General features: G+C 38.1%; 1 protein-coding gene across 2 annotated transcripts in view; it reads right to left on the reverse strand.

Annotated features, from left to right (window-relative positions):
• The window catches only part of LOC106716531 (bifunctional heparan sulfate N-deacetylase/N-sulfotransferase), a 44,911-nt gene extending 35,430 nt beyond the window's left edge, over positions 1-9,481 (reverse strand). For both annotated transcript variants that reach the window (XM_045678488.1, XM_045678487.1), the window contains exons 1-2: positions 9,251-9,481; positions 568-1,157 (exon numbers count right to left, since the gene is read on the reverse strand). In XM_045678488.1, coding sequence (XP_045534444.1) covers positions 568-776 — 209 coding nt within the window. In that variant the 5' untranslated portion in view covers positions 777-1,157; positions 9,251-9,481. The remainder of the gene's footprint in view (positions 1-567; positions 1,158-9,250) is intronic.
• Positions 9,482-9,701: the final 220 nt, after the last annotated feature.

The following is a 9,701-nucleotide window of genomic DNA, read 5'->3' on the forward strand; positions in this document are numbered from 1 at the left end:
GCGGTAAATCAGTATTTATAACGGCATTAGCGGCAAACGATTTAGTGCCGCGGCCACTTCATTATGCAAGGCTTCCGCGCATTAATTACTGTCGTTTGAAACAAAAATTTAGGATGCATTAAAGCGCTGTTTAAAGTTACACGGCGTGTTGTTTTAACGCGTAATGCAGTCAACACGGTGCCCACTAATCTCGATGCAGCTTTACAATAGTGACCGAAAGCGCGATAATTTCATATTATTAATTTTCACCAGCACCCGACGTGTTTGCTGCCGATAGTTAGCAAGTAAATTGGATTTTGTGCGAATGACGCATATTTCAACATGAGTTATTAATTATGTTCGAGTATGTTTACGACACTTTAATTTTAAATTTATTAAAATTATCAGTTATTTGATTAAGTGCCCTTTGATACGTATGAAAATTTTGTCGGTAATTTTGTAAAATGATTTTAAAAGGCCGCTAAAGTAACAGTGGTACCTACAGCGTGCGTTTTGTCTACAAATACATTGTTGTAGTTTCTGCGATACTATTAAATAAGCGAGTGGGTGAGGGCTGTGGGAACTCACCTCGTTAGCGGCACGGTGACGTAATAAGTATAGAAGAATATGGTGAGGACGGAGAGCAGCATGACGCCAGCGACACATTTCCTGACGTTGACGTGACTCGCCAGCCAGAAGCAGCAGCGCGGCGCCGGCGCCTTGTGCGCGTGCGCCTGCACCGGCGCATAGCCGCACTCCAGCAGCGGGGTGCGCGCGCCGCGCCCTTCGCCCGACATGCTTAACGAACACACTATATTTACACTACACGGACACACTTAGGCCTGTATAACACTGCAGTCTCTATCTGGGTACTCGGATTGCGGGGTCGGTCCTGGGCGGCGGTGCTTTCTGTCGCCACTTGCCGTGCTTCCACATCTCATAGTGAGTGGGCGAGGGCGGGCGCGCGTGCGCCGGCGGGCTGGGCGCGTCGCCGCTGAGGGCCATTTCGCGACCGACGCGTCCGTTCCCGGTTCAGAATGGCCGCCGACGCATGGTGGCGGGTTGTGCTCATCACGGCGGCTGCTGCACTCGCGGGGCCTCACACCTCACGGCCGGAGAGCTCGGGACCGAGCGCGGCGCGGCTCAGCACGACCGGGCGATGCGACCATCGGTACTACCTGCACGACAAATATACACATAAATTTTTAATGCAATTATAACGATAACAGCTTGACTTAAATAAAGCACAAAATTACAGTTCCATGTGGTCTGAAATCCTGTCTGAGAAATATTAAATTGTACTTGTCAGTGTAAAAGTCATGTCAAAGTTGATAAAATACACACGATTCTTAAGAGTCGAGAAAAACTGAACGTATTTTAAAGTTTAAAAAGTTTTAAAGCGTTGTTTTAACCAAGCTGGGTTGTTTAATATAACACCAGCGAGCTAAGTTAGTGTACATGATTTTTGGGTATAATGTTTCTCATCTCGAAACATTCCAAATTTGTTTTTCGTGGAAACTTATAAGAATAATACGATTTCGTTGTATAATGGTAATGTATAAAAAATCCGAGAATATGGCAACGTAATTTGAGGCATGTGGAATAGTATATCGAAACGTGACAACAAAATATACTGAGAGAAAGATAGAAAAATATCAATTTGTTCCAAATAATCTCTGGAATCGTTGAATCGTGAACACCCCCAACGACATCATCTATAAATTCAACCTTATCGCCTCGAGAATAAGGATTAGCGGCGACATACATCTTTACATTTCTAAAATAAATTTATTCAACTGTGAAATTAAAGAGCCGTGCCTCAAAATCTTGGATTATATTAAATTTGATTAAAAGTTGACTAATGAATGTGAAACTGAAATGTTGCGTATGTATTTGCTCTGTATTTTAATTCAAAAGTTAATGTAAAATTTCATTGAATGTTATTCGTTACAACCATTGAATTTTACATAGGCGAAACTGTGGCGAGAATGTGGAAGTGAATATAATAGTTGCCATAACTTTTATGCTACTCAAGAAGCGAAAAGCTTTCAAAGTGCTACGAAATTCACCGCGCGGTATAGTTTAAATGAATCACCTATTGAAACTTACAACTATTAAAATCTGAAATGCCTGTGAAAATTAAAGCAATACAATTTCATCATCTTTGCTTCAAATATGCGCGCCGAACTAACGCCATTATCATTCCTATGAAAACGCAAAATTGCACACGGAAACCGAAAGGAAGCTTTCGAGAGCTCGTTCCGAGACGGCCATGGAAGTGAAACGCGCCCGGAATCCGTACGACCCTTTGAATATTAACTACCGAATGACCCGTCCGTAACCGGGGCACAGATCTACAAGCCCACTCTAAAGGTTAATTCGTCTACAAGCGGCTACCGCGACTTTTTACTGTCAGTAATGGAAGCGGCCGTAATAAAAAAGAATGATGTGATCTTAGTAGGAGATGAGAAGGCGTAATTAAGATTAAATACTCTCAAAGAGATATTTTGATGCTATGAGAGAAGTAATTCAAGTTGTTAATCGCGATATAGCTGCGTCTATAGAATTTACACTGAACTCGGTAAAATGTTACAAAGCATAGCAAGGTATAGCGCTTCGTGATTACTTTTGTTAACAGACCGATTAGATCGCGGAGAACCCAAGTAATCTTATTTTTTTTATATCAAAAGATGACAAACGAGCAAACGGTTAACTGAATTCGCCGAAATAGCGAGGCGACCGTTGCCCATAGACATCCGCAAATGCAGATGCGTTGCCTACCTTTAATCAACGGAGAAGGAGACACAGAAACAGGATATTTCCCCTTCCTAAGCACCTCTCTTCCGCCAAATCCACTTCCCCTTCTTTCCTAATAGGAAAAGGGTGGGAAGGGAAAGAGGATTGAAATTAGGCCTCCGGCATCCCACTCATCAGCCGAAACGCGGAATTGCTTCCACATCACGCCTGTCTGCTTTGTGGTCGTGGTATTTCACCGGTTGATCCGGCCCATTCGCGCACCCAACAAATATTGTTGTTGCGGGATCTACCACTGTTAATTACTTATTTAACAAACATCGTCATTGTTCCTCGCTACTGGAATAAAGTACGATATAAATATTACATCTTGATTTCAACAGTCGTATTAAATTGCAGACTTGTATTACTACATGTAAAAGTTCAGTTCAAGTTGAATTTAATTAATGCTTTTGAAAAGTAAAAAATTACAAAAAGTTAAAATTCAAAAATTACAAAATTCTACAGTAGCAGAAGATATTTCTTTTAAAATAATAATTTAAAAGTGACACATCACGACAGTGAAGTATCTACATTGTTAGGTGTTTAACAAAGTTTTCACAACACCTCGTTGTTATTCGGGATCAGGAGACAATGCTCTCGATAAGGAAGCGTCCCATCTTACGTCAACTTACGTCCAACTTATTATAAACTTCGCCCGCCACACCTCGTCTCCGCAAGCCTGTTCGGAAATCCCGCATAATAACGGAGTAAACACCAACCTCACAATGTAACGATCGACTCTTAGCTACACAGTTATAGGAGCAAAAACAAACGGCCTTCGACTGCACAGGTCCATATGTCGATTGCTATTTAACGCCGCAAGGGAAGCAGATCGTTTTCCAACATCGCACAATGTTTTACGTTTACCCCCACATTTGTATCGAAGTCACGTTCGAGTGGAAATGTTTATTTTACGTTACATATGAGATACTTCACGGGTAATAGACGTTTCAACGGTTAAAACGTGCGTTATTAAGAAGACAAATATGCGGATTGAGCGATTGGTTGCGTTAACTCCCGCAAGCAAATACCGTATTTAGGTTTCGTGAGAAATAAGGGATGGTTCTGAGATGCGTGGAAACAGAACGTCGTAGTTACGACGTCCGTAGGACCGCAATTCGCCCGCATATTTGGTCAGGCAAGATTAATTGCCACTAAACATCATCTGTCAACCGGAAGGACGTTCTGAGGACGTTTTGTTTGCTCAACAAATAGTGTTAAACGCCTCGCTAGAAGTAGTACACGTAACGTCACTATGTCTTATGTCTTTATACGTGTTATTTAATTGAAAAATCAATGGTATATCAATACCAAGACGACTAAAGTCTGAAAATCGCCATTCACATTTTAACTCAACTTCATTGCTCTTTAAAAAGTAGAGCAAATTTTTACAACACCATGAATAGGCTTGTTAAATTTATGAGAATTGAAAGGGCAAAATGCGCCTGCGGAATAAAAATGTAGCGTATTCGGTTGTATTTTATTCCTTGAATATCTTCGCTAGTTGTTTCACTTGCTAAATGCAAGCTGCAAGATGAACAACAATCAAGCACTAATTGTGATTCTGCTAATTTGCATCTGCGAGCCCACTTATCCTACGGCGCGCTTTGCTTTCCATACTGCACAATAAACAAGTAATATATAAATATTGTAAGTAATATATACAATAAGAAATTGTACATAACTTTGTAAATGTATATTTTTTCTGTATAATATTTGCGATCGTATAACTCTTGTGATTTATTATTTCTACAAATAAAAACATAACATAGTATTAGTTATGTTAACGAAATCATAATTACATATTTTATTCATTAGTATATAGATCCACAATGTATTCTCAAACACGCTCTCTGAAAGGATAACGAAAATTTGTTGAATTGACAGGAACGTCACTTGTTATAATTATCACTGTAAATTTATCAGAACTGTTATGTAAAATACCCCGAACTCGTTTTGACATACACATCCGAATAAAAAAATATTAAGATGTTAAATAATGCTTCCAATAATGAGGATCACAAAAGAAACACCTAATCAAATATCGGTATCGAACGAAACGAATACGATATCAATTCATGTGCAGACCAGACTTTGGTAGTTCGAATAGAGAGAGCAATAACGCATTTCCGATTCAATTGAAGTTGCTGCAAACAGATATCTCCAATTAACGGAACATTTGCGTCATTAAACTGACCCTGTGTGCCGAAACCGCTACGCCATGAAGCACCACGATACTAGTAAGTTTAGCTACGTCATGTTTCAAAATTGTACTAACATAGGTTGTAAGATAATTACGTGTAGATTTCTGTTCATTATGTAACTATAGTATCGTAAAATAAGTACTACGAAACTGAACCTAATAACGTTTGTGTCGAGTAATAAGTTGAGAGAGTTGAGTTTTGTAGGATTATGTTGAATTTATGCGAGACATTATCCTAAGACAGCGTTGCATAACGCCTTCAGTGTCCGAGACGTCTCGCTTCTCATATAAGGCCCTGCTATGATATACGAGCGAGCGCCGCCACGTTATTGCTTCCTGAGACATCTAAGAATATGCATGTACCGATGCTTTATCAAATGTAAGTGATAAAAAATTGGTATACTACGCTCCTCGTGTTTTCGATAGCCACTTTATCGTAAATTTAAAGGAGAAAAAAAGAATGTAAGAAAAGTCTATTGTAAAACTTATATTGTTTTGTTATTATTGATAAAGTTATTAAAAGTAGTAATATCATGCAAGGCCTTTGCATAAATAAACAAGGCCAAACAGAATGCTAGCAAACTAAAGGCTTTTCTATTCCAAGGCCGACAAATACATCGTAACTCGGCTGATTCGGATCTTCATGAGTAAGCGTCTAACACTTAAGGTAACAGAATACACTCCCATATTAATTGTACAATTTAAATGCCTTTCGCAAGAGATTTTCAACAAGTTGTAAGAAGTATTGTTTCTGATTTCAGAGTAAAGGTAAAACATGTTTGCCATTAGAAAACTTAAATCGCAAAGAAATATATTTGGTGCTAACGAGAGCGCGGAGTCTTTGGGTGAGGGGTGTGGGTTGTGGTCTCGCGATAATCCTCCCGACCATTAGGCCCGACCACTCGCTTGCAAATCGTCCGCATATTTTGGCCAAGATTAATTGTTCTCGAATATCATCTATCACGGTGAGCTCCCTCGTGACGGTCGGCAGCAGTGCGTACGACGTTTTATTCGAACCACAATAGGCCTCGGAAGCACCGCCCTTGAGGTAATTAAATTTTTGTTAGAAACAATAACATCGCCGAGTAAAAAGTTTTCAAGGAAATATTCCACAATTTTACGGTAACAGCCCTGGTACTTTATAAAGCTGTAAAGGTGATATTGTGAGAAATATAGTGTACTTAAAGCGTAACTGCCTTCAGGACTCTCAAAACGGTTAATTTCAATATTTTTAATTTCTACAATAGGTTGTCAGTTCTATAATACTTTTATAAAAAACGTACAAGCTTTCTTAATTCACAAAATTCATTAATATAACACTTCAAAACATAATTTAAATGTCGTTATGTAAAATTAGGCCGATTACCGGCTCTCCGAAAAGATAAATCCTTACTTAAAAAATTCCCTCGGCGAGTTTATTGCGCGGCGGACAGAAACAAATTGAGTCAATCTTTTTTATGCTACAAACGAAAAAAAAAAGAGAAACTCAACATTTTGAACGTGCAAAGTTGGATATCAATCAGGGCGACCCTTTTTCAATAATGCTACCCATAGGACCTTTCCTGTCCTCATTTACTAAGTAATTTGAGATAAACCTAAGGTGTTCACCGGCTCATTAATTGGAATAGCTTCTGTATTACGTAGATACGGAAATGTTTTATTTTTTCCGTTCTATTATGTACTTCAGCTTAACCTTAATGAGCAAGTTTTTGCAACATTATTTTTAATTAGACGTTATAACACATAACAGTAATAGTATAACAAAAGCGACAGTAAATCAAACAAATCCTTTAGCGTACAGTTTTAAACACTGATAAGACAAATTGCGTTCTTAGCTATTAAATAATGAGTTAAGTATTTTTCTACATTATTAATTATTCAATAGGCTATAAAAATATTAGTCTCATATTAAACTAGCCTTTTCACTTTCTACACCATAACATTCAATCATCTGTATTCGTTGCATTCGATTAACTATATAAAATCAATTCATAGTGTATTTATTAAAATACAAACAAAAAATGAATTTTAATAAAAGAGCCACAGATGTATATAAAAGGCCATTTGCAAATAAAGACGTCCAGTAGCAATTAAGCAACCGTCATAACGACGATCACGGAGCAATATTGCAACAGGCAAAAGGAAAATTGATTAAAGAGCTCGGAGCTTATAGTACGCGTGGCAACAATGAATATTCAGTATTTCAATGCATAAGCATTATGCAGCCGCAATCTCAGTGGCACTGTCGCGGCGGTTCTACTGCCCATTTCTCATCTTAAACGGCGAAAGCAAGGCGCTAGGCGACGTCACAGCTATGCTCCTTTTTAATAATAACCCCCCTTGAATAGCGCCAACACTGACGCAAATGTACTGAGTACACGCTCCCGGTGCACTTTTTGTGCTTTACTGCCTCTGTGCCAGTACCGGGAAAGCCATAGTTTTAGTCGAGCATAACTGTACTTGCCAACCGTGCTTTGATATTTGTTATGCGACGTGAATTATACACAAAGATATTGTATGTACAAACGTTTCAGTAAAATGGAGGTTCGCCTACACATAAAGATGTTATTATTCATGTAATTTATACTGTTAGCATTATATATAGCATTGTCGTTTTATGTTGACAGAATACGATGTATACCTACCTATAATGTGATGTCACCTAATGAAGTATGGTACTATTACTGAGTAACAAATACGTTACACTTATAATAGCTAATTTGTAAGTTCCCGCCCATCGCCGTTCAAATAAACGATCAAATGTCGCTTTTAAATAATGGATCGTTAGATATGAGTGTAGGATTAACTGAAAGCCTCTATGTCTGCTATAAATTTATTCCGTATCTAAAAAATAATACTAAATTGCATTTTGTGGTTGCACGAAGTACAATTGTGAACTATACTTATTGCCTATGTCTAATTCAAATAGTATTATTAAATTCTGGGTGTAATTTTATAATAATAGATTATATCCGAAAACGCGCAATAAACATGTAACATGACATAAAACAAATGTCCCATCCCTTTTGCTGCCCTCACGGGGTTAATAACGCTACACCGGAAAATTTTATTTAGCCTACTGCCGAAAGCGAGGGAAAATATTAACATACGAGTATGTAGTATAAAACATGTTGTCACATAACATTACGGGGAGCATAGAACGTCTTCATTAAATTTAAATTAGTTTCAAGAAAAAAAAATAATAAAATTTTAAACGCTTTTCTTCAAATGTGGTGGTTTTATTTTTATTACGGTTTTCTATATATCTGAATTCACTTAATCAAAATTAAGACATAAAGTAAACCGAGATCAATTAACGGCTAAATTAACATACAAAATTATTAGCGAATAATAAATATGACAAGTCTTCGTCTTAACAATATTTGAATATAAAATATATATGCAAAACTCGTTATATTTTATTTTTCCATTACCTCTTCTGCGGCGGTAAAAAATTGAAAAGCTGTATAACGTGATTCATCGGTCTGAGCGATATGGGAAATCACTCAGTCAAATTTGCGATATGTTACGCCGCGCCGCAACGGCAATGTATGATCAAAATCACACGCAAACGAATACACACAGATATCATTTGTTTTCGAATTGCGTATCTTCCTTTTCTTGAACCCAAATAATAATGTTTTTGGAGATAGAGCGCCTTACCGCATCTAACAGCTGTTTACATTATGCCTTGAGTGATTTATACCGACGATCACTAACGATTTTCAGTTGCTGCAGTCGACGACTAAGTTATATATGCCACAATTATCAAATATATATTGATGTGTATAGAAATAGACTGCTGGTGCAGACTATAGTATTATTATTGTGGAAATTGTCATAAAATTGCATCAACAACAGCAATTTGACAAATGTTGTTACTAATTTTGCTGCTTCTCGCCAAACGTCAACACCCAAAATGCCATTAACAGAGATTACAAGTGAGGCGATAGTTTAAAACTATTCATAGATGTTATTGCTTTGTTTATTGGGCCCCGGAAGTAAATTGGGGGCCCGCTAGAGATTGAATGAGATTGAAGGTGTGTTCAAAGTGTTGAAGTTTGAGGAAGTAACATTGACAACATCATTAAAATGGCTATGTTTTGGAGGGATAAACGAAAATTGTTTTGCGTATTTAAAAAAACCTTATTTCTTACCTGATCTTGATAGATTCATATAGCAACCACATGTTTCTTCAATTACTTTAATTAATTTTATCACGAGTGTTAAACGTTTTAATTAAGGGAAATAGAATTATTAAAATCGACTTACCCAGATTAGAAGCGATGTAGCGTTTAAATTCGTAGACAATATTTACGTAGCAGTTCTGTATAATATTCACAATGAATAATAAAAAGTTTAATATACAACAGTAGTATGAAATGCTGTAGTTTAATAAAGTAATCAAAATCTAGACATAATAGAGGAAGCAACACTTATTGTCACACATTGCGTACGTTCGCGCGATGTTTGAGCGACGTGAGACACGACCGAACTCACCGACGTCTCGGGGCGTACTGAAATGAAAACAGCGGGACGCGACCGGCCCAGAGAGCCAGAGACACACCGACAGTCGGCGGGCTGACGGCGGGCGGTAGCTGAGCAAGGAGCAGAGCGGGCGCGGCTACGGCCTCTACGAAAACTGAAAAATTATTCGCTGAGGGAAAAATTAGGTGCGCCCCGACCACGACAGTTCATCCATCCGCCGGCACCAACATTCGCT

This window comes from Papilio machaon, chromosome 6 (genome assembly GCF_912999745.1).
Source record: "Papilio machaon chromosome 6, ilPapMach1.1, whole genome shotgun sequence".
In the NCBI taxonomy this organism is placed as follows: domain Eukaryota; kingdom Metazoa; phylum Arthropoda; class Insecta; order Lepidoptera; family Papilionidae; genus Papilio; species Papilio machaon.